The following is a 26,733-nucleotide window of genomic DNA, read 5'->3' as shown; positions in this document are numbered from 1 at the left end:
CACTTCTGTTTTAATACACCCAGGATTCTGAGAGCTCTAATGATGCCACAATGGCACTTTTTCATTGTTACCAGCATGTGATGGCAAACACAGAATTATAAAAAAGTGAATTTAAACAGGAATGCCTTAGATAAATTGGATATTTCAAACCCCTACCAATTTGCCTATGACAATTGGTTGCATGAAAGGTCCAGGAGAATTTACACCTGTACTGTTCTGGTGTGGCCCTCTACTTTCAATAAAACATGTTTAATGTGAGTGTACGTGGACATTAGATTCATCTTCTATTGATTCTTAATAGCTGGGGATTTGTTGTAGCACAAGTGGTGTTAAATTTCTGACATTTACCCCCAAATTTGCTAAACCATTGCAAAATGTACTTATACATGACAGATTATTGTTTCAGCAGTAAATGTAGAATATATTTAAAATGAAAGTTTCAAGGGAACAGGTACAAAATAAAGGAATTAAGAAATGTGTACAGCTTGCTCTGTTTGGATTGATAACTATGTTTCTGTTCTGTTTTTAGTTTTGTTTCTTTCTAAACCCTTTTTATATGTGAACAGCATGTGCACTGTAAGGCCCTGTCTACACTACAGCTTCAACATGGTTTAAATCGGAAGCCCCTTTCGCACTCGAATGCCGCTACTGAGCCGTCTCAGACGTTTAAAAAATTATTTAAAATACCCATTCACACAGCACGAAATTGTGCAATCTGTGCCGGTATAAATCCGTCATAACCCTTTCACACAGCCAAAGGGATCATGCAAGTACAACTTTCACACCTGTCAGTCCACAGATCGTTTTCATGGCAACGGCAATTCGCCCATAAATTATAGCATCATGCACTTCCCCTTCTATTTGTGAATTCACCTCCCGTCAGCCCGTAAAGTTAACAATTCCTTAATTTATTCCAGACTCCAATTACTACCTCGTTCTTGATCAGCCATTGTATTTGAAAAAAATGAAAGCATGCAACATCAATGGCAAAAATATCCAACACGTCTAGTATAGAGTCACATGGGATGTTCACTTTCAGTCCATGCCCACTATAGCGCTTCAGTGCTGGCATAGCATGTCACGCAGGGTTGAGACGGTTTAGTGCTGTCTCTGAACCACCTCGCAAGGTGGTTGAGGGAGCATAAAATGACGGCTCTGTGGTGGTATAGGCATTTCACACAGACCAAAATGCTGCATCAGTGCTGGTTATGAGCCGTCATAACTGGTCTGTGTGAAAGGGATATGAGATGGTTTAAAAGTCCCTCGCTTTGCAGAGGCCCTTTTACAACCGTTTTTGAAAAACATTTTTGAAAGCTGTTGGGTGTTGTCTTGAAACCTGGTTTAGCTGACAATCAAGTTAATCAACCTGATTTAATCACAAGTCTGGACGTGCTGAATGTTTTAACTGATGTGTATGAGAATCATTGCAGGTGCAATGTTGAAATTGCTTAACAAACTATAAATTGATTGATAGATTCTTTATTTTAAATTTCCACTTTTAAACAGACATCTTTACTGTCACATTGAAAGACACAACATAATACACATTATCATTCTCTGTATTGCCAGGAGATATACACATTTGTACAGTATCTGTACAAAGTAATTTTGCAGAAATAATACACCTGTGTGTGTATATATATATATATATATATTTGTGTGTGTGTGTATATCTATATCTATATATATATATATTTGTGTGTGTGTGTATATATATATATATATATATATATATATATATATATATATATATATATATATATATATATATATATGTTCCATATTTTCCATGTTCCATGACAAACTGCCATCACCACCCCAGGCGTGGTATAAATCATGGGATCCGCACAACCTGTCGTGGTTTATACCAGATAGATAGATAAACACGGCTTGGAAAAATAACAAGCTGTGATTGGTTGAACAGTATCACATGACCGTGTTTGTGTATATATAACGTATAGCACGACTTGCATACTAATGAGCCGCTTCACACTGAATAAATCACTACGCATCACTGCATTCTAAATTCCATGACAAACTGCCATTTTATTTATTATTTACTTACAAAACTGAGGTACTGTCCCCTGACACAGCGGTTGGATTGGTGCGTAAAGTCTGGTTCGATCGTCAACACCACCCATCATCACAGCTTGTATTCAGGCCTCCAGTTTCTCGTGAGATGGCACTTTCGATGCAGAAATTCACAATAAACTAACGTGTGCAATTTATTTTTAATATTAACAATTAATTAAATTAAATTTGGGACTGTATTACACTGCGGATGTATACACAATAAAAGTGTCTGGTTTTGTCTTAATTTAAATGTGTTAATTATTTTAATTATTTTTAGCCGTGTTATAAGCGGTATAAACCACTTCGGGGCCGTGCGGTTCTTATGCTATATACCACTTCTGGTCATGGTTTATACCTTACATATATGTATGTGTGTATACATACATACATACATACATACATACATACATACATACATACATACTTACGTGTGTGTGTGTATATATATATATATATATATATATATTACACATACAACCCATATTCATGACAGAGATATGCCTGCGTTACTCCTTTTTCAAACAATCAATATAGTTTCCAGCTTTGTTGCAACATAAAATAATTTTTGTTTCGGAGGCATAGTTACACAGCACATGCTTTTTATTCAAGCAAAAGAGTTGACTTCACTGCGAAGGTGGCTTCCTGTGCATACCGACCCGGGATGTTGACAGTGTGTATTTATATTATCTGTTTTATTATTTATTTTTATTTTTTCTTTGGGGTCCCAGGGCAAGGTTAATTTATAATGAAGGGCGTTATAGCGAGGGTGTACTGTACTGTGATGTATTCTATATCTTAAGATGTTTGCATGTCCTCTTCAGAAGCTAAAAGTTTGTGTTGTCTTTAGGGATTGGGGAAGACTGTACAAGCAATATCATTCCTGGCAAACCTTTACCAGGACGGAGATGAAGGACCACATCTCATTACTGTACCTGCTTCTACATTAGGTAACTGAGAATGCCATGGATTGGGGATCATGTACAGCAGAACTACATAACTTCAGCCCCATTTTTCTGTGAAATGTCAATTTAATGACTAGTTCAAAAGTGGGGAAGTATTTTAGATAGAGGCTCGGTCTTCAGTGGTTAAGTATTTGTACAGTCTCTGCACAGTTACTTTATAGAAATAATACACCAGTATATCTGTCTAAATTGTATATATTAAATTATATCATTAGTTAGTTTTAGATTAGTTTGTCAGCTGTTCTGAGCGACTTCCTTTTCCATACTACCAGAGATCTGCAATTGAGTGGAGTCCTTTCCTGTATGTAGGTCAGCAACATTAATGTTGTCTAACAATGGATGTGTAAAATAAGATGGCTCGCACATTGATTTTTGTCTCCCATAGATAATTGGGTCAGAGAGCTGAAACAGTGGTGTCCTACTCTCAAAGTTCTTGTCTATTGCGGTAAGATTTTTTAGAATTCTGATGTATTTGTATTTAAATGATTAGTTTCATACAAGTAAAACTTGTTTTATAATGTGGAACATGTTGGTCATCTATTGACTGATCAAAAGCACATCTTTGGATTTAACTCTAGCAATGACTTTAGACACTGTGTGAATGCACAACTGTGTCTTATGAATACATTTTTACATACTGAAATATTTTGTACCCGATTTTGCTTTGTTGCTCTTCACAGGGTCTGTCCAGGACCGCAAGTATCTCCGCTACAACATACTGAACAAAACAGTGGATTTTAATATCATTGTATCTACGTGAGTAAAATGTGCATAGTTTAACAATTTTTCTGCACTAAATCTATTTAACAAATTGATTTAACAAAAATGTCATACTCCTAGTAGAATTTTCCTTAAGGACAGTTGTTGTTTTTGTGGTGATCAATCGGCAGTGTTTTAGTGACACCTAGTGGTAAGCAGCTATTGTGGGGGGGAAATTGTGTGTTCTGTTGTGAAGCAAATGCACTTGTGTGCACATGTTAATTCCACAGAGATGATAGAATATAATAAAAACTAAATCTGAGCTTTTTGTATTTGGAGTGTTTTAAACTCTTAACTGCTGGTTTAAGAGTTTAAAACACTCCAAATATTTTATACTCTTAACTACTGGTTTCACAGACCTTGGATTTCACCTGAAACAATAAATACCTAAAGGTAGTGCATATATACAGTACCTACAGAGAGTCATCAAATAGTAACTGTAGAATTGCACACAGTTTTTAGCTGCATGACCTTGATCAATAACATCAAGAGAAGAAAAATGCATAAAATGCTTCATGTATTGGTATAAAAATAAAAAATAAGGAATTGTATCAAATGGTTTTACTATATCAACTATTTTAGTTACTGTATTTATTTTTAACATGGTATTAGAAGCATACATTTTGACCATCTTTGATTTTCCTAAATGCTGGCAGGTACTCTCTGACAATCAGCAATGCAGATGACCGCAGTTTATTCAGACGTCTGAAACTTCACTATGCTATCTTTGATGAGGGACACATGCTGAAGAATATGAGTTCACTGCGCTACAAGCAACTCATGACTATAAATGTAAGTACAGTATTATTGTCTAGATGAACGCTGTATATTTTACTTTTGTATCTTTAGGTCATGCATTTGACCTTCATACAAACTATTTATGATTTTTAATGTTAACATTTTGTTCTGTTTTGCATTATAAGGGAGAAGTCACCATTTAATTGTTTTAAGCATCACAGTGATATAAACAGTTAAATTATGAAGCAGCCTTGTGGTAAATAGCACAGCAGCAATTTTAAAGCAGCACATGAGAACAGTCAATACAAATGCTATTATAAAATGTAGACACTTTTCCAAGTGTGTGTATAATAAATAGCACGTAGTGCACTTATAGAAACTATAAAGATTAATGTTTCATCTACACAAGAAAGATTTACTTCTCACGGAGTATAACTATATATCTATAGATATTAAAAGAATAGTCTCGAAACATTGGAGGATACAGGAATGTGATCCTCAGCTTTTCGCTACCTCTCCTCCAAGTTTTTGTTTTAGACGTGGTAGGAATATTAAGGATGCATTTGTCGTGTCTGTATTAATGATGTCTAATGACAATTGGCTTACTAAAACAGTACATGGTAACTTTCGATGTGGACAATATGTTTATTGTTCTAACACGCACAATACCAAATATTTTGATCATCTACACGTAAATACATGATACAAGGTCCTCTTTCAAGTATAAAATGTATTCCATTACACAATGGGTTAACCTATTATGCCAGATTCAACTGAACACTTCTACCAAAGCTGCGTCTTACGCCCGCGATGTCAGCACGCCTGCCTCTGCCACCACAGGAGACAAAACTACATGCAGGACGGTGCTCTGTGCCATTTTCTATTCAGCCTTTTCAGCTACACAGAGAGTGACTCTGCATTCAAAAGAGTGAAAATTTGCTGTCTTTGGCCAGAAGCAGTCAGATAAGCTTGTCTTATTTTATTTCTGCTTGTTTTTTTCCTCTTAGGGTAAACCGCTGAAGCAAAAAATAGTTTGAGTAATTTGTGTTTTACCGTGAGTTTTTTTACGGCCTTCTGGCCAGCGGCAGCAATGGGTTTGCCTGCTCCTGAACTCCGCAGATCGGTGAAACAGTATTATTAATATTTAATTATTCTCTCTCTTCTACCTTAACTCCGGCTAGAGTTTTATTAGTCTTGTTTTTTACAAGCGTATAGTGAATTTAAAATATGTTTTAAATATTTTTTTGTGGCTGAAACCTGTTATTTGTGTTTCTCCCTGTTTTTATTTCAGGTGCTGTGCACGCGGCTCACTGCTCAAGCAGTCGCTGCGGTCTGGGTTCAGACACCTGGACGGGCACTGTGTTAGCTCTCAGGCTGTAGCCCAACAGTTAGAGATTTGCTCTGCTGCCCATGCCACAGTAGCGGGCAGCTTCGGCACTGCTTTGTGAAGGCTTGTCAGCGGGAGAGAGCTGTAAGCAGGCGCTGTAGGTTCTTGCATTGCATCCCTGTGTTGCTGCCTTGGTCACGCGCAGTTAGCTTAGGCCCTGCCAGTACCATTCATGCACCATACCGCACCATAGTGTACCATACCATGCACCTCCATGCACCGCACTGTGTTGCATTGTAGTGTACCGCACCGAGCATACCATATCGTGCTCCGTAGTACGCCATGCACCGTACTGTGTTACCACCCGTGCGCATTACTATTACTCTTGCAACCACATCTCCGCCTGTCGGTGTCCCGACACTGTATGGAGGCCCTCTCGTGGTGGAAACAGCCAGCTCACCTGTGTCTAGGTGTGGTGTTGGGCAGCATCACCAGGCGAGAGGTGATCACCACAGACGCCTCCGGCTGCGGCGGCTGGGGCGCCATGTGGAACGGACGAGGAGCGCCTTAGGTGAAGCTACACATAAATATCCTGGAGCTGCAGGCAGTTTTTCTGGCCTTGCAGAGTTTCTTCCAGGTGGTGCAGGGGAGACACATGTGGGATCCTAGTTTTCCACAATATAAAAAAAAAAAAACTTTTTTTTTTTTTTTTTTAAATAAGTAAATAAATAAATAGTGAAAATCTGCATCATTCTGCAATTTAAAATAAAAGGCTAAAATTGAGTGGCGGGAAGCAGACAGCAAATCCTGAGGAAAATAGTTATTTTTGAATTTTGTCAAGCAGACTGCATCCTGCCAGGACTGTAAAGCGACAATATGAATAAACTGCATTCAAAACATAGCACCGGTAACTGCCACTAATTTATACCGGTGGGTTTTTAGTTGTTGTTGTTGTTGTTGTTGTTGTTGTTGTTGTTGTTGTTGTTGTTGTTGTTGTTGTTGTTGTTGTGTTTTTTTTGTTCCCCGCCCCCCCCCCCCCCCCCAACGGTTAAAATGAGCATCTCAATTAATTAAAAACACAGGCACAGGCACAATGTTGTTGAAGGTGACACCCTGGGATCCTTCAAGAAGCTGCTTGATGAGATTTTTGAATCAATAAGCTACTAACAACCAAACAAGCAAGATTGGCCAAATGGCCTCTTCTCGTTTGTAAACTTTCTTATGTTCTAACAGCGGTATTTTTCCAAAATGAGTAGGCAGTCGATATTCAATATTTAAAAAAATACTGCCAGGGCAAATTAAACAACACATCAGAAAAAGCACTGATTAGGAGTTATTTATCAGGTTGTGTTAGCACACAAATAAAGGTAATGAATGCATTGATTTGATATATATTGTATCTATTTATTTATGGACACCATATCTCTTAAGGGAGTTGGTGCTTTGTAGATATTTTAAATGTCCTTTTAAATCTAATTCTGAGTAAAACATTGTTTACAGTACACATTTGTTAAGCTAATGCAAACTAATAAAAACTACAAACATTTGGAAGTTTACCTTAAATATTAGGTAGTCCAAGGTCAGTGCTAATCAGGGTCTCTGAAACTAGAGGTTTATGTTTTAAAGTCTTCGTTAAAGACTTTAAGGCTTAAAACTGATGTTGATTTAGGTAGTGAGTTCCGATGTTTCTTAAGAAAATGTACAAAGTCCTTTTCTTCAATTAATAATAGGTTTATTATAATACATGCAGGGAATCATGTCCCAAGTACAGAACAGACAGATTTCCATGTTGTGATAAGCAATAAAAGAAGAAGCGAAAGAGAAGTTGCGGGCTTCTTGCTTTCGAGTCCAGATAAGTGTATTTTATTGAACATAAGAGTTCGGAGTTGCAAAGTTGCAACCAGACATCTTAAAGGTTACATGGTGACAACAGTTGCAGGTATCCTTTCTCCAAGCACGGTTCAGAGCAATACCAAGCACATCTCAGTATTCTCAGTTTAAATGCAGTCTTTCAGTGACATTATGATTTCTCTTTAAACCAATCAGGACAATTAACGAAGTGACTTAAGCCAGATTGGTGACTCGACTCGAACAGTTTAGTGACTCGACTCGAGCTTGGTATGTCAAAGACTCGACTCAAGTCCCAATTTTGGTGACTGACTCATTACAACTCTGCTGTGTACTAATAATAAAAACTATAGTATTTATATTAGTTTATCTCGATTTAGTCTTTGTCACCTGGATGGCTAACTCGTTGACCCAATCTTTCGGGGTGATTTCTATTGCTTTTGGCATCTTTAAACCGCTTGTTGAGTAGTAAAAACGCACTGAAGTAAACTGCAGCTACGTTTCATCATGACTGTGACGTGAGGGTGCCTCACTCACCAGAAGCAGTTTTATTGAACAAGTATGTTTACTAAATTTGAAGCAAAGTTGCTTGTGTTGATGATTATATATGATGTGTATTGATTTGGTTATAAACAACCAAAAAAAGCCTTGCATGTTTTTTGCAAATGTAAAACAAAAAATTTCCTGACCAGCATAGAAAATCTGTTTTTCCGGGTTGCAAACAGATTCCTAGGACCCCTGTTGATCAGGATGGACAACACAAACATGGTGCCTTACACCAACCACCAGGGCGGCCTGCGCTCGCCTTGTCTCCATCGGGTAGCCCACAAAATGTTGTTGTGGGCTCACAAGCACGTTCCCTCCCTGAGAGCTATTCATCTGCCAGGAGCAGAAAACCACGCCGCAGACCTCCTATCAAGGGGAGTCCCGCACAACTCAGAGTGGAGGCTCCACCCCGAAGTTATGAGCCTGATTGGGGACAGGTTTGGGAGAGCAGAGGTCGACCTCTTTGCCTCCCTGGAATACGCTTATTCAGAGGGGGCTTATTATCCCCTCTGGTTCTCCGTTCTGGGGAATGGGAGTCCTCTGGGGGTCGACACCTTTGCAAACAAGTGGCCAGGGACTCTCCTTTATACCTTTCCACCAGTAGAATTGCTTCCGATGTGCCTGGAGAAAATCGGGCAGCAACGAGCCAGGGTGCTTTTAGTGGCCCCGTACTTGCCCAGGAGCTATGCCAGTCATTCTGCAGTTTTTGCAGGACCTCTTTGAGGGTAAGTTCTCCTCAACCGCTGAAGGTTTACTTGGCAGCCATCTCGGCTTGCCATGTTAAAATTGATTGTGTCCCCAGGGGCTCACTTTCTGGCTGTTTCTGGAAGGGACGCAGTTTCTGAAAGGGACGCAGATGCTTCAGCCTCCTTTTGAAGGACAAAATTCCTCAGTGGCGGTTGAATGTTGTGCTGCGTGCACTTACGAAACCATCCTTTGAACCTCTGCATTCTGCAGAGCCTAAATACCTTTCTCTGAAGGCAGCGTTTTTGCTTGCTATCACCTCTGCTAGACGCGTGAGTGAGATGCAGGCTTTTTCAGAGGCAATTTTTTTTTTTTATTTGCGCAATCAAGGACTATGGTCATGCTCTGCATGAATCCGGCCTGTGTTCCCAAATGCCTAGCGACCTTCCATGTCAATCAGTCTGGAATTGGAAGCTTTTCTTCCTCCACCATTCCAAACGCTTTGTCCAGTTAGGGCATTAGTGCGTTGACAGGACAAAAAGTTGGCTGCAATCCGAGCAGGTGTTTATATGCTTTGGCGCGAAGAACCAAGGGCAAGCCCTGTCAAAACACAGGCTGTTCAATTGGATTGTGGAAGCAGTCAAGATTGCTTATGAGCAAGCCAACTTCCCCCCTCCAGAGAAGGTCACAGGTCATTCCACAAGGGGTCTTGCTACCTCTTGGGCGTTGTTTCATGATGCATCGATCTCAGCCATTTGCAATGCAGTGGTGTGGGCCACTCCTCACACCTTCACAAAGTTTTACAGGCTTAATATCCTGGATGCAGGTAATGTCGTTGTGACGGCTTGGTTATACTTGCCCATTGTGTAATGGAATATATGTCATACTTGAAAGGGAACATTCGTTTATTATCATAACCCTGGTTCCCTGAAATAAATGTATCCATTACGATTCTTTGGTCGCTGCATACATTCTATGCAGTGGGCTGAAGAAAATCTGTTTCGCCGAGTGCCGTCCTGCACACAGTTTTGGCTCTGGTGGGGGAACAGAAGGTGGCCATGAAAACAGACTTGCGGTAAAAAAACACAATTAAATATTTTTTTAATTGTGCACTTGTAAATTACCCGACAATAATGCAAATCTGTAGTGCATTAATAGGCCTATTGAGTGTTTCTAAACAATGGGTTTATATTTAAACAGAGATCTTTTCAATGCTGAAACGGGAGTTACTAGGAATAAAATAGCACAAGTTTTCGGAATTGCAATGCGCCGCTTTGGAACACTTTGGAACAAAAGGAACATTTTGATTACATGGGTTGGTAGTTGCACTTAATCGTACTGTGTTTGTTTTTTTTTGTTTTTTTTTTCTTCAATACAGGCTGACTACCGATTGCTGCTAACCGGGACCCCACTGCAAAACAATTTGCTTGAACTCATGTCTCTTCTTAACTTTATCATGCCAAACATGTTTTCCAGTAGCACTAGTGAGATCTCAAAGATGTTTTCAACAGTAAGTGTTACCAAGGAGAGGAGGAAGGGGGCAAAATAAAGCTATTCTGTGTATGTTTTTACTATATATATATATATATATATATATATATATATATATATATATATATATATATATATATATATATATATATATAGTGAAAAAGTCATTCGCGCACAGCCGAAGTTCAGAAGTCTTTCATGCAGGTGCTGACCCAAAACGGCATGGAATATGAAAAAAGTAAGATGGCTCAATTGTATCCTTAATTAATTTTAGACTTGATGTTCAAGAGAGTAAAAAGCAAGCGGCATCTCTAACACCTGATGAAGACACGTATTGTCAAAACGCATTGTGTTTTAAATAATAAATAATAGTTTTTTAGATGTAAAACATAGCCGCTTACTTTAATTTCTTGAACATCGTCAAAAATGAATTAAGGGTACAATTGAGCCATCCTGAGTGTGCGACCCAGGTGTGTGGTGTGTGTAATGTAATATATATATATATATATATATATATATATATATATATATATATATATATATATATGTATTACACACTATATATGTATATGTGTGTGTGTATATATATATATATATATATATATATATATATATATATATATATATATATATATATATATATAAAATATATTATGTGTGTATATATATATATATATATATATATATATATATATATATATTATATATATATATGTGTGTGTGTGTGTGTGTGTATATATATATATATATATGTGTGTGTGTATTAAGGCAATCTCACGATTTAAAAAAATTAATCTGTTAATCTTGGTTTTAATCGCATATTAAATTGTTACAATTACTACATCCATCTAATTTAAATTAGTTTTATTACTGATGCTATTGTTTTTATTATCCTTAACTGTAAATAAAATTGTTTAATATTGTATTTTTGACTCGGAAATTTTACCCATTGAGACCACCACTAAAATGTATTAGGGTCAATAATTTAGAAATTACAAATACAACCAACACAAATAATGTGCGGTTCAAGCTTGATCAGCAGCATACAGAGATCAGAAAACATAATACATAGGATACCTATTTTTAAATGTGATTGTGAACTGAAATAATTTTTTTTTTTTTTTTTAAATAAAATCATAAATATGTAGCTATAGTAAGCACTTCTAGGAAATGAACTGTTATTGTGAAGAGAACATAAAAAATAAAAAAAGAGCTGCTAGTGTATTTTGAGAGATGAAGGCGTGTTCAGCACGCAGCAGACTTGATGTACTCGTGTTTGATACTGGAAATCACTTTGACAGTAGTCAAGTAAATGTCTTTCTGTCCAGTGAGTCGTCAAAAAAAAAAAAAAGAGAAATCCCATTAATTTTTAGTGCTTTGCTCCATTAAGCGGTTCAGTGACTAACTTTCTATTTAAACAATAACTGCACTCAGACACGCAATACAATGTTGCTGCGGCTGGGATTGAAGTATGGTGTGCCAAAAGGCTCAAAATACAGCAGTGCGATTAACGCACGTTAAAATAATTAATCTCCAAAAACATTTACGCGTTAATCGCAGAAGTTAACTGTTATTAATTGACAGCCCTAATATATGTATGTGTGTGTGTGTGTGTTTTAGTTTTTTTCCATCCCGTTGTTTTGAAAATATATATAATTTCTTTCATTTTAGAAATCATCTGATGAGCAAAGCACATTTGAACAGGAGAGGATTGCACATGCCAAGCAGATCATGAAGCCATTTATTCTAAGGAGAGTGAAAAGTGAGGTACAAGCAATAAAATGTTTACCAATTACTTAAATGTATTTCACACTTAAATTTTATCAGTGACTTACACAACCAGCAAAGACATGCTGTTATTTTAGCAGAACCTCACAATCTGTTGCCGGTTATACCATACACATAGCCATGGAGAGGAATGTATGTCATTTGATGTTTTATGACCAGTTTTTCTAAAGTTCAAGTGGAAATAATCTTACAAGGGGGGGGTCTGCAAAAATAATCCCATTTAGGCCTGGGTCTGTTTTTTAAATGCTTTGAAACTCAGGCATTGAATGGTTTCTACTATACCGGTCACCAGGGGTGAAATTCTCAACAAAAAAGTGCAGATACTCGTATGCACAGCCGGGTGTTAACATTTTAAAAATGGAGGCAATTTGAGTGCCATTGAATAAGTACTTTAAACAGGAATGCATATTGGTACAAGATACATTTATAAATAGAAAATAAGCCTTACAAAATAACTGATCAATTATAATTTTTCGGTTTTTATTAATTGTATTGTTCTGTGCTTATTTTTAGCTATTTGAGTTTTTTTCGGGGCTTCCGTTTTTCAAATTTAGTGTTTTCGGTTATTTTCTGTCAAAATATGTATAGTAGTATCTCGACGGTACTTGCACACTTAAGTTGTACCTTCTTTCCTTTGCCGTCTTCCACAATGAAATCCTTATGGTCACGGGCACATTCTTCTGGGGTTTTTGTGTGTAGGCATTTTTGTAAATTTCGCCACAGTTCTGTTTTAAATCGTCTGTATCTTAGCTGTAATACAGCTTTAAATCCCGCTAACAAGCCTCCATTCCTGATTGTAATCTCGTTTTATATTGCGCAAGCAGAGTCTCCAATAGAAATGTAGGAATGTGCTGTCACTCGGTAGTCGGGGCGGGTTTAAAGTATTCAGAACGAATCAATGATAGATACAACTTAGGAAGGCGGGACATTGCCCAGCAGCACTGGGAAATGTATTTATTATTATTTTTGTAGTAGGTTTTATTTTTTAATGGGAAAAGGGTAAAGTCAATGTGAATTGATTAACCATTTCCAGAGTTTCCGGTGTTTTTATTGGCTATCCAGCAATTAATTTTTTTTTGTATCTAGGGTGTTTTATTGGTTAAAACCGAAAATCAGAAGCCCTAATTATAACCAATTCACCATAAACAAAGAAGCTGAAAATACTGAAAGCTTTGTACCCTCTGCTTGTATCACTGTCATGTACTGTACTGTACTGTAATATAACACAAGTTAAACATTTAAATTAGCAGTTCTTGGGTGAGTTTACGTTTCAGCATTAGTTACTTTGCACACTGTTCAGTACACAATGGATCATTTTGTGGTGTGTGAAAAAAGGCAGAGCGATTTCTGTAGCTTCATCCTCATCATCCAAAAAACAAAGAAAATATGAAGAAGAAAAAAGAAACTTGGAATCTGGATTTACCTTTGCTGGAATTGCAGGAGAACCACGTCCTCAGTGTGTCATCTGTGGAAGTACTGGCTAATGACAGCTTGAAGCCTTGCAAACCAAGACTACATTTGGAGACTTGACACATCATAGCAGAGACACTGGTTTTGCCAGCTGCAAAGGACATTTGTTCCATTATGTTTGGGGAAAGCTCAGCCATGCAGGTTGGTGAAATTCCGATGTCAAATAATACAGTAAATCATTGAATTTTACAACTTGCCAGTGATGTGGAAACATAAACTGCTTAACTACATCAAGATGAGTACATTTTATGCCATACACCTTGATGAGACAACGGATATCGCTGGAGCTGCACAACTGCTCATTTACATCAGATTTGTACATGAAGAGTCACTGCCGAAGGAATTTATTTTTGCAGACTGCTTCCAACTCACACAACCGGCGAAAAAATATTTGCAATGTTAGATCATTTTATTCGTGAAGGTATGCATTGGGATCAGTGCATTGGGATTTGCAGTTATGGAGCTCAGTCCATGACGGGGAAGCAGAGTGGTTTAGTCACCCGAGTTCAGCAAGTGGTCCCCCTTGCTAAATGGACACACTGCATGATACACAGAGAAGCCTTGGCTGTGAAGAAAATGCCCGAACCATTGAAGTCTGTTATGCAGCAAGCAGTGCGGATAATCAATTTTGTTAAAGCACGGCGACATAGTGCACGTTTATTTTCGGTTCTGTGCCAGGAAATGGGATCTGATCACCGGCACCTACTATTTCACACTGAAGTAAGATGGCTATCAAGAGGGAGAGTACTTCTCGCCTTTTTGAGCTACGTGAGGAGGTTATAACCTTCTTAATTGATGTCCGTTCTGATCTTGTTAACCGCCTTCATGATTGCTCTTGGCTGGCTCTGCTTGCTTACTTCATTGATATTTTTGACCGTCTGTTGATTTAAACTCGCCTCTAGACTAGACTGTCAGGGAAATTTCGACGTGTTTCCTACGTTTTCAGATTTCGTCCAGGATTGTGGCAGCAGTGTGGATTACAATAATCTTAAAGCCCTCATTGTTGAACATGTCACAGGACTGAAATAACAGTTCAGCAACTACTTCTTGTCTGGGTTCCTAATCAGTTTGTCACTTCAGTTGGTTCAACCAATCTTTTCCAGGAGATGGAAGAACAGTTTATTGAGCTCACATTGAACAAAAACAGACCGAAGCAAATTTTTGGAATTCCCTCATCTCTCTACTGCTGCAGTGAATGTGCTTCTACCTTTTGCTTCCACCTCTGCGAAGCTGGATTTTCCAAACTTGCAGCCTTGAAAACAAAATACAGAAATCAGTGCCAGGTTGATGATGACTTAAGACTCTCCCTTTTGACCATTGAGCCTCGCACTGACCTGTTTTTACTGTGCTGTGCCTGAATGTCAAAAATCTGAAAACGCATTAGCGACACTAGGTGGCAGTATATGTACTTTACTTTGTTAGTAAGACAAGTGAGAAGTTGATTTCTGAAATGTGATTTATAACTGTTGCTATTTTTTGGGGGGAGGGGGGGTCGGCAAGTAAAAAAAAAAAAAAAAAAAAAGGTTGAGAACCCCTGCCTTAGATAAGCATTAAGAAATAGTATGCAGTAATATTACTGCTGTAGAGGGAGTTTTGTTTCAAGATATCCTAAAAAAGGTATGATGGTATAAAAAAAACTGCTATGAAAAAATAATACAAAAAGGTCTAAGTCAAGTACCCCTCAAATTTATTATGTAACAGGCACTCGACTACTACTACTAATGATGTACTTGACCATTTTAATCTCTGTAGTATCCTCTGAAATCATCCCCATACTTTCCAGACCCTGGGTACTCACCTACAACAGGACCTGGCCATGCTACAATAAATAATAATAATAATAATAAATAATAATAATAATAATAATAATAGTAATCTTTTTTTTTTTTTATAAAGCGCCTAAATGCACACATCAAGGCGCTACACAAACACAGAGAACCATATACATACAGCATATTAAGAGTAATATGAAAAGAAATTACACAAATCAAAAACCAAATCATGATAAAAATGCCTGATCGTAAAAGTGTGTCTTTAACTGTTTTTTTTTTTTTTAAAGCATCAACGGTCTTAGCACCCCTGATAGATTGAGGAAGGTCGTTCCAAAGTTTGGGTGCATAGCGGCAAAAAGCCCTATTGCTCATGGAGCGAAGCTTAGTTTTGGGTATTGCCAATAAACTTGAGGATGAAGAACGTAGATTAGGTACGAGTGTGTAACGTGTAAGCAATTCAGCAATGTAACATGGAGCTAAACCATTCGGAGCCTTATAGGTTAACAACAGTATTTTAAAATCAATCCTGCTCTCAACAGGCAACCAGTCGAAAGAAGCAAGAACCGGTGTAAAAATGCGAGCAGCAGAGTTCTGAATATATTGTAGCCTGCTAATAGCAGCCTTGGAGACACCTGCAAACAATGCGTTGCAATAGTCGATCCGGGAAGAAACAAAGGCATGAACTAATCTCTCTGCATCAGGCACAGACAACATAGGGTGCAGACAAGCAATGTTATGAAGGTGAAGAAAGGATACCTTGGTGACATTGCAGATATGTGAATCGAAAGTAAGGCTAGGGTCAAAGACCACACCAAGATTCCTAACTACAGAGCTAGATTTATCTTCAAGCCCATCGATCACTATGCTAAAAGTCAAAATTTCTAAGTTGTCGAGGAGAGCCAAGTAGCATTGCTTCGGTTTTATTGCTATTTAATTGTAGGAAGTTTTACCACATTCAAGTTTTAATCTCAGTCAGACAATTATCAAGAGACGAAACATTGATCACTATGCTCAGGTGTAGTCTTAAAATATAATAGCCTTGGATTAGAACATATATCCCTGTTCCTTTTATTTATTTTGTACTTATTACTTATCTTACAGTATTTTTCTGTGTGCTTCTCGTTGTGTTTTTGTGTAGATTAATAACCATGATCTATTCCAGAAAGATAAAAGAAATAGGATAAAAGACTCTTTTTTTATTTTATTTTATCCCTGGTATTGTGGTTTCTGCACAAGAAACAAAGTGGCAAAGTAATATTAAAGTAAAGTAATATTACTGTGGTTTACTTCTGCCTGTTTTTTTAGATGTTCATGCAAGTGAAAACTCACATTTAACTTAAATAAACTCTTCAAAATGTTTTAGAAAAGGGGGCATTGTACAAAGAAAAAACACCTCACCATTGTGGTTTTCATTTATTACAGTCCTCGCAACAGAAAATACTAGGATCAAAACAAAACGTTGATCACTATGCTTAACATGTACCAAGTTGGGCCAGCGTTTGAAAAGCGTGAAGCACACCTCCAGCTGTATCACAATTTTGAGTCGCTTACCAAATCTGAAGCTGCTCTTTGATCGCGTTTTTGTATGTTCTTGGTAATCTCTACTGTCCCACACATCACTTGCCATTTTAGAAAATTTTGCCCAAATTCTGGCAAAATGCATTATGATAATTAATTTATTTCTAATATTTATCAACTGAGTAATTTATGGCGAACACTGATGTGGATTTTTACCTTCAAATTCATGTGCAGCAAGTTCATTTCGATTATTTCAGATAGTTTCTCTGCCACACTAAAGAAAATAATTACTTCATAATAATGATAATTACTCCATACTGCTGTTTTGACATTTCACTGCTAAAGTCTTGTTTCGTTGATCAACGAATGAGCACTGACACAAAGCGAAATGGGTGGAGATTTGTGACTCATGTCAAAATGAAATCCAGATTAGAATGAAAGCTTGGCCAATCAACACGCAGTGATTTATACAGACGTTAATGGTGGCCAATAGCAGCTAACAGAAGCAAGCGCATTTGAAATGTTGCGCTAGTGGACTGTGTGGAATGCATCCGCGTTGAATGTAAAACAGATTAAATAAGTCCCGGTACTGCTGTCAAATTAAGTCCTGGTATGGAGTACCGGCAGAATTTCACCCCTGCTGGTCACTAATAACATTCTGTATCTCATCTTAAAATATGGATCAAAAATACTTGCTGTAAATTCTGTTGCTTAAAACCATTCTTTATCTGCACAGGTCCTAAAACAACTTCTACCCAAGGAAGAGCAAATAGAATATTGTCCAATGTCTGAGAAGCAAGAACAATTCTACGCTTCTATTTTTGAGCAGCTAAAGAAGTCTGTTAATGGAGAAAGTATGTGTTGATTTTATTATTATTTTTTCTCTCTGTGTAAGTTGGGTGTCAGGGACAATAAAGTTGGATACAACATTTTGGTTGTATTCCCACATCTTTGTTGTTTCCTGCCAATCCTCAGTCATGTTTGATACATTGTTTTACAGTGAAGAATTAAATAAAATCTAGTCATGTTTGAGCTGAATACCCTTTTTAACTGCTATAAAATTACAGAGAAAAAGATGTGTAATGTGATGATGCAACTTCGAAAGATGGCCAATCACCCCTTGCTGCATCGTCGATACTACACAGAAGGGAAACTAAGACTGATGTCAAAACTTATGTTACAGGTAAAATGTTATATTTACATGCAGTCTTTCATGAAAAAGTACAAATTACACTAACTCTTCAGCACCATGTAACCTCATAGAGATCTCAAATTAATAATTAAAATATTTGGTCTTATACAATTGTGTGCTTCTTAAATTTCACCGTATCAGACATTATTTGACTACACATGTCTTCTATTTTGTAATAAATAAATATAGGACCAAGATGTTATTTCTCATTTTGCAAGGGCACTTGTATTTTCCAGATTTTTGGTTTGATAACAAGTCTTTAGAGGTAGGGTTTTACATAAGAAATCTTTAGTTCAGTACGTCATCCAACCGGAAACAATAAATGTAAACTAAAAGACCCGTTTTAAGTTCCTGCTTGCTCATTTCCTCATTTCTTAATTACAAAAACACATTTTTGCTCAACGTTCTTCTCTCACAGTATGGCAGCATTGTATTAATCAAACATGCCATAGCACAACCGATATTATGATATTCAGTTTTTAGTGTGCAGCTTTCATATATTGCTATTGAAACTTGGTGAAATTACATTTTAAAAGTGTTTTGTTTTTCTACACACAAAGTCAGTAAAATTAAACTACTGAACTGGTGAGAGGTAGAGGTAATGAAGGAATTAAAATGCACAACAACTTCTTAAAATGTTTTTATTTTAGGAACCCACCCACTATGATGCAAATGCAGAGCTAATCTTTGAGGACATGGAGGTGTTGTCAGACTTTGAATTGCATGGCCTATGTAAGCAGTATGCCAGTATCGGCCGGTTCCAGTTGGATAAAGAGGTGCTCCTTGATTCTGGGAAATTTCAAGTGCTTAAAGATTTACTTGTCAAACTCCACGCTAATGTAAGTCATGGGCTGGTTGGAGGATATTCTCAAAGTTGGTCATGATATTGTACAAGAGCTTTACTCCTAACGATCATTTTATGAATTTAATTATACCAGTGCTGGCGGTGGTGCATTACATACTATTGTGATTTTTTTCTGCAGGGAGACCGTGTTGTGCTATTCAGCCAGTTCACCATGATGTTGGATATTGTGGAGATTCTGCTCAAGCATTTAAATCACAGATATGTGAGACTAGATGGCTCAACTCCTATGGCTGACCGGTATGTATTGCTGCTGACTGGATCTTTGTTAAATGAATGTACCAACCATTGAGAAACATGTCCTATTCATACAAGGTTGATGGGACTGTTTATGAGAACCAACTCCTGGGAAACTCTTGCCAATCTAAAGCTACAGTAACTACCTTTTGCTGTAAATAAAATAATATATATAGTTGACATATTTTTCTTATTTAACATTCATATTTTGCTTCAGAATTTCGAATTCAAATATTTTACAGAATAGTTCTTTGCGTAACTTAACTACAGGTATAATGTCAGCGTGAATTAAAGCACTGTGTACAGTGCTTACAAAACTTGACTGTAATATCTAGACTAAAGAGAACATGTAAAAACTATATAAAAATGAAACTGCACTTTATGCTTTCATTTCAATAAACACACGAAAAACAGTCAATCATGGATAAAAAACAAAATAAATACATCCTGCCCTCCTGGAGGAACAAAAGGAGGGGGCATGGCTTGAATCGGCCTGTCGGTGACAAGCATGCTCATTTGATTACCTGTGCTTCTAAAGGGCATAGTCTAGAGGTGCATTCATTTGCTCTTGTTAGTGACAGTAAATGTTTGTAGCTGCCAGTCAAACTGACTGACCGCTTTAGTCTCTGCCCATCAACTTGTCTCTGACGGGTATTTACCAGTTAATGGAAACGCTGATAGGTATATAGTCAACAAGTTGACTTTAATATATGTCTCTTTCAATTCCTGTTTTATCTTTGTTTATATTATATATATATATATATATATATATATATATATATATATATATATATATATATATATATATATATATATATATATGTATATATATATATGTATATATATATATATATATATATATATATATATATACATATATACATATATATATATATATATATATATATACAGTGCCTTGCAAAAGTATTCAGACCCCTGACCAATTCTCTCATATTACTGAATTACAAATGGTACATTGAAATTTCGTTCTGTTTGATATTTTATTTTAAAACACTGAAACTCAAAATGAATTACTGTAAGGTGACATTTGTTTTATGTTGGGAAATATTTTTAAGAAATAAACTGAAATATCTTGCTTGCATATGTATTCAACCCTCACACATATTTGGTAGAGCCACCTTTCGCTGCAATAACAGCTTTAAGTCTTTTGGGGTATGTACCAACTTTGCACACAGTGTCGGAGTGATTTTGGCCCATTCTTCTTGGCAGATTTGTTCCAGGTTGTTTAGGTTGGTTGGACGACGCTTGTGGACCGCAATTTTCAAATAGTGCCACAGATTCTCAATGGGATTGAGATCAGGACTTTGACTGGGCCACTGTAGGACATTCACCTTTTTGTTCTTGAGCCACTCCAATGTTGCTTTGGCCTTGTGCTTGGGATCATTGTCCTTCTGAAAGGTGAATTTCCTCCCAAGCTTCCGTTTTTTAGCGGACTGAAGCAGGTTCTCTTGCAGTATTTCCCTGTATTTTGCTCCATCCATTCTTCCTTCAATTTTAACAAGATGCCTAGTCCCTGCTGATGAGAAGCATCCCTACAGCATGATGCTGCCACCACCATACTTCACTGTAGGGATGCTGTGTCTTGAGGCATGGGCAGTGTTAGGTTTGCGCCACACATAGAAAATGTGACAGCAACTTTAATGGTTCACAGGTGGAGGCCAATGGTAATTGTGTCCTCGTTGGGGCAATTTCTTTCATCGGTATAAACTGGGAGCTTCCACAGCAAAGGGGTTAAATACTTATGCAAGCAAGAGATTTCAGTTTTTTAGTTTTCTTAAATATTTCCCAACATAAAACCAATGTCACCTTACAATAATTGATTTTGAGTTTCAGTATTTTAAAATAAAATATCAAACAGAAAAAAATTTCAATGTACCTTTTGTAATTCAGTAATATGAGAGAATTGGTCAGGGGTCTGAATACTTTTGCAAGGCACTGTGTGTGTGTGTGTGTATATATATATATATATATATATATATATATACACACACACACACACACACACACACACACACAGAGTCTAACTTCATTGTAACAAACCCCCCCGGGACCTGGAGAAATGTTTGTCAGGTTGTTCACTATAATAATAGGGTTTGGCAATTTGCTGTATCAGAATAATGAAGAAACACCCACATTGAATTGAACATCTTTATACAGTATGCAGTAGTTCTTTCAAGACAACTTTACATTGATCAACATTTAAACTGTATATTTAAAAGAAAACAGTAAAGAAATGAAAAAATAAAAAGTACACTTGCATGCTGAATACAGTAATTACAGTGCCGTGGAAAAGTAATTGCCCCGTCTGACTTTCTGCATTTTTGCATATTTTTGACACTGAATGTTATCAGATCTTCAACCAAAACCTAATATTAGATAAAAGGGACCTCATTTGTGGGTTTTCGAGCATGAACTACTCGCTTCAGGTCCTGCCACAACATCTCAATGGGGTTTAGGTCTGGACTTTGACTAGGCCATTCCAAAACCTTTAAATTTCTTGTTCTTCAACCATTCTGATGTGGACTTGCTTTTGTGTTTCGGATCATTGTCTTGCTGCATGACCCAGCTGCGCTTCAGCTTTAGCTCATGGACGGATGGCCTGACATTCTCCTGTAGAATTCTCTGATACAGAGCAGAATTCATGGTTCCTTCAATGATGGCAAGGCGTCCAGGTCCTGATGCAGCAAAGCATCCCCAAACCATGACACTACCACCACCATGCTTGACCGTTGGTATGAGGTTCTTACTGTGGAATGCAGTGTTTGGTTTTCGCCCATGTCGGCCAACAAGTTCCACTTTTGACTCATCTGCCCATAGAACATTGTTCCTGAACTCTTGAGGATCATCCAGGTGCTTTTTGGGAAACTTGATGAGCATTCATGTTCTTCTTAGTGAGCAATGGTTTCCGCCATGCTACTCTGTCATGAATCCCATTTTTGCCTAGTGTCTTTCTGATGGTGGAGTCATGAACACTGACCTTAGCCGAGGCGAGAGAGGCCTGCAGATCCCTGGATGTTGTTCTAGGGTTCTTTGTGACTTCCTGGACGATTTTACGCCTTGCTCTTGGAGAGATTTTGGCAGGACGGCCACTCCTGGGAAGATTTACTGTCCCAAACCTTCTCCATTTGGACAATATGGCTTTGACTGTGGGTCAGTGGAGCCCCAGAGCCTTAAATGGCTTTGTAACCCTTTCCAGACTGATAGGCATCAACAACTTTTTTTCCAGAGATCTTCAGGAATTTCTTTTGTTCATGGCATGATGTGCCCCTAGAACCTATGTGCTGATAAGGGCCAAAGTTAGTCAGATTTATATTGGGCTGGGCTGGCCCAAATCAGGCCTGGTTGTTAACCAAAGTACTCAAACAGCTGACCCTAATTATCCCTTTAATTGGGTTGGGTTAACTAGGGGGGGCAATAACTTTTTCACACCTGAAGATTGCATGTTTGATTACCTTGCACACCAAACAAATGAAAGAAGCATCCAACTTTGGTGTCATTTTTTCTCTCAGACTCCCTCTATATACTACTACAACCTACAAAAAAATCTGACCAAATACAATGTGAAAAACTTGCAAAAATGCAGAAATTCAGACAGGGGGCAAATACTTTTTCACGGGACTGTACATGCCCTTTCTCTTGCTGTTTCGATCATACCTGTTGCCATGGATGCAGTTTATGTGATGATGCATAGGTTGCATACGTCACACATGATTCGCACTACAATAGGTTATCTATGAATCAGCTTTATCTTCTAATTAGCCTACCAAGGTCTTTGTTTTCACTGAGAGAAGAACACATTCACACTGGAGAAAGTTCAGTGTCAGTCATTACCGAGATCATTTTATCCGGGTAGATTTTGTAAAAGTGATCGTTCTATAGGGCTAATTTCCATTGGGAAAAAAAAAGGTTCTTGCTGCCTGGATCGTTAAAGGGGGTTTGTTATAGTGAAGTTAGACTGTGTGTGTGTGTGTGTGTGTAACAGCAACATATACCTTTTTTTCACCAGTAATACAAAAAACAAAGCAAGCCGTACATTTCCGAATCACTTTTTTTCTTTCTGATTTAAAGCATATTGGCTTGCCTGGGCCTAGGCACCAAAGTGTTGGCTGTATTTTTTAAAGGTGTTTTTGATATAGGTGAAAATTGGGAACCTTATTGATTCGAATTTTGTCAATGAAATAACATAAAACCTATTTTTCAAGGATCCATCTGATAGATGACTACAACACAGATTTGGATATCTTTGTTTTCCTCTTATCCACAAAAGCTGGAGGGCTTGGTATAAACCTGACATCAGCAAACATTGTGATTCTCCATGACATTGACTGCAACCCATACAATGACAAACAGGCTGAAGATCGATGTCATAGAGTCGGGCAAACAAAGTAAGAACCCTTAATTCAGTCCTAATAATAAAACTATGAACTTTACAATTTGAAGTGTATGGATCTCTGAGTTTTCATTTCTCTATTTTATGTAATCTTTTCTAGTTACAGAAAACAGTGACAGCCAACAAAACCAATAAAATATGTAAGAAATAACCCACAACAGGGTTCTTACCGCACGTCCTAGGTGCGTTGTAAGGCACGTTTTTTTTAAGGAATTAGAAATGTTATGTATCCTTCACTGAAAAAAAAAAGTCCCTAAATACATATATTTTGTACTTTTTTATTTGCCATAAACATTACATTGAACATTCCCATTTATAGTAACATTTTCAAGATAAAATGGCATTTGGGAATTGAAAGCAGACTGATTTCCCACATCTGAGAGAGTATTCACGGAACAGCTAAACACTGTGCGTGAAGGAAATGATCCTACTCAGGTTTTGCGGTCTTGAAGAGAAGCTAACCAATAATTTGAGGCTGTTTTCACATTGATGGCCGGTAACTGGCATAATTTCCCTAGATTGTAAACCAGCATTAATTGATATGTGGACTAAACGACTTCCGTGTCAGTTTGCACAGTGCCGCAGTCCTTCCCGTCTGCAGCGAGCACAATAGAATTCTATGCCAAACCCAAACTTGTTTAAAAGACCAATAGTTGTGTCAGCAGAGATATGTTTCTGCAATCGGAGGGTAGTGGCGAGATGTATCTGTTGTGTCTAATTTAAACATCACATGCTCACTAGTCAGTTTTATATGGCGATATTTAGTTTAATAAGTAGATGCCGCGGCTGCATATACAATATATTACATGCTGAGTGAGACTTGCGTGGTGATTTCTCAGATGGCTTTTGAATAAAGTTACTGCTACTGCTTACCTCAGTTTTCTTTGTTGTGTTCTCTGACTAAATACCACAGCATTTGCCATTTTGTCTTTAATTCTTAGTGACAGAGATGAATTAAATGCTGTATCAGTTGTATGTTCACATTTTTACCTACTGAAACACGGTTTAGGTAATTGTTGCTGTTAAGGTGTAGTAATATTAATAGATTAGGTAAGTTGGTCTATGATGTCATATCTGTGGAAAGACAGTTCTTACCGCATGGTCATGTGATCTTGTTAAACCAGTCATAGCACTTAATTTATCCAAGCCATTTTGTAAAGTCTAGGTAAAATACAATAAGAACTTAGTTAATCATCAGCAGGGATTAAAAAAAAGTGGTCTTGGGTAAATTTGTTTTTTAGCCAGGCTCAATAACCATTTTGAAAGGCTCAACAAATAGCTGTAGTGACCCTCCATTTGGCTAGTGTTACTGTACTACTCCTGTAGTGAATTAGCTCAAAAATGAAGGGGAAAAGTGAAGTTGACTAAGCATTAAAACTAATATCTGTATTTTAGGTCTGTGAAAGTAGTGAAATTGATCAGCAAAGGCACTATTGAGGACTGCATGCTGAAAATCAACCATAAAAAATTAAAGCTTGAAAAGGATATGACTGCAGCAGATGCAGGTAAGCAAATTGAAATGACTACTCGTTAATAGAAATATCCATGAAATGTTAGGTAAAAAAAGGTTCAAAATGTCAGTTGTACTATACTAGTAGTAGTGCTTGTATGCAGTGAGCCCTACTCACTGCAGCAGTGTGGAGTAGTGGTTAGGGCTCTGGACCGGAGGGTTGTGGGTTCAATCCCCCAGTGGGGGGACACTGCTGTTGTACCCTTGAGCAAGGTACTTTACCTAGATTGCCAGTAAAAACCCAACTGTATAAATGGGTAATTGTATGTAAAATAATGTGATATCTTGTAACAATTGTAAGTCGTCCTAGATAAGGGCGTCTGCCAAGAAATTAATAATAATAATAATACTCGTATTACCATAAAGGCAGATATTTTCAGCTTAATATCAATGACAAATTAGATGGTCTGTGATCTTTCTTAGAGCTAAAATACTTTAAATAATACTGCTTCCTGTCTTTAAAGGGAAAGAAGGCTCCATTCCTGAAGACTTGGCCACTTTGATAAAAGCCACCTTGGGACTCTGAAAGACAAGCCTATTTAATGCATCTGACAACAGACTAAGCCTGTAAAACAAGAAAAAAAAGTGATTTTAACAAAATAATTAACTTGCCCCATTGCCAGATAGTCCTTTTTGATTTTGAATTTAAAAATGTAATCCACAAATATGGGCTAGATGGACAAAGTACAGTAATGTGTCTTGATAAGTATTTTTTCCCCTTTTTGCCATTTATCTTATTTAAACAAAATTATTATTATTTTCCAGTGAGTCTTTACAGTCATCTGTTTGTTTTTCAGTGCAACAAGAGAGGTACCTTGATTAAGCAGCATACATGTCCAGTCTATCTGGTGGCAAATGTATTTTTACTTTACTAGATAACAGGTTAAAGAATATAATTTGGTTGTTCCTACTTTAGAATTTGTGTTTGTTCTTTTGTTGCTTGTATGTGTTTTATTTTGTTCAGTTGTATTTGCTACTTAGCCATTTCCTATTTGGTGTTGTAACATGTTTACAAATTTAAATAAATGTTTGCATTTCAGTAGTGTGGTTTACTGATGAAAGGGTCAACTAATACCAAGATGCTTGCCTGGAAACACCCAGTTTTAATTATTGCTTTCACTATGCATGTTGTATGTACTAGAAAAGTACTTGTATGCTTTTATTTTTAAGGAATGATGGAGGCTGTATGATTCCAATTTACAGGGTATTATTTGAACCCCTGATCTGTAGAGTACTGGATCCTATGACTATCATCCAAAGAAAGGGGACAAGGGGGGTGGGTTGGTGTACTACTCTGCCTTTCTGAGAATCACTCAATAAATCCCCATTGTCACATAATTGGCACCTTGTGTCATTTCTAAGCGAATCACCATCAAAATAAAATAAAAAAAAAAAAATATCTCCCCATGTCTCTTTCCATAGCATCTCTGTTTAGATATAATTGTATTCTAGAAAAAGAAAATGTATATTAAAGTAATTGCAACTAACAAAACAGTACTACTGTTTTTGTTGTTGCTTAATCATTGTTTATGTTACTATGGGTAA

General features: G+C 37.2%; 1 protein-coding gene across 2 annotated transcripts in view; it reads left to right on the top strand.

Moving 5' to 3' along the window:
• Positions 1-26,227, top strand: part of LOC117421275 (SWI/SNF-related matrix-associated actin-dependent regulator of chromatin subfamily A containing DEAD/H box 1-like) — a 93,912-nt gene extending 67,685 nt beyond the window's left edge. For both annotated transcript variants that reach the window (XM_034035463.3, XM_034035461.3), the window contains exons 11-23: positions 2,921-3,020; positions 3,421-3,480; positions 3,716-3,791; positions 4,451-4,586; positions 10,316-10,447; positions 12,100-12,195; positions 17,713-17,830; positions 18,044-18,159; positions 18,819-19,007; positions 19,152-19,270; positions 23,491-23,673; positions 25,074-25,183; positions 25,653-26,227. In XM_034035463.3, the coding sequence (XP_033891354.3) occupies positions 2,921-3,020; positions 3,421-3,480; positions 3,716-3,791; positions 4,451-4,586; positions 10,316-10,447; positions 12,100-12,195; positions 17,713-17,830; positions 18,044-18,159; positions 18,819-19,007; positions 19,152-19,270; positions 23,491-23,673; positions 25,074-25,183; positions 25,653-25,714 (1,497 nt within the window). In that variant the 3' untranslated portion in view covers positions 25,715-26,227. The remainder of the gene's footprint in view (positions 1-2,920; positions 3,021-3,420; positions 3,481-3,715; positions 3,792-4,450; positions 4,587-10,315; positions 10,448-12,099; positions 12,196-17,712; positions 17,831-18,043; positions 18,160-18,818; positions 19,008-19,151; positions 19,271-23,490; positions 23,674-25,073; positions 25,184-25,652) is intronic.
• Positions 26,228-26,733: the final 506 nt, after the last annotated feature.

The sequence above is a fragment of the Acipenser ruthenus genome, chromosome 1 (genome assembly GCF_902713425.1).
Source record: "Acipenser ruthenus chromosome 1, fAciRut3.2 maternal haplotype, whole genome shotgun sequence".
Taxonomy (NCBI): Eukaryota; Metazoa; Chordata; class Actinopteri; order Acipenseriformes; family Acipenseridae; genus Acipenser; species Acipenser ruthenus.
Note: the sequence above shows the minus strand (reverse complement) of the source record. Positions and strands in the feature narration are given on the sequence as shown.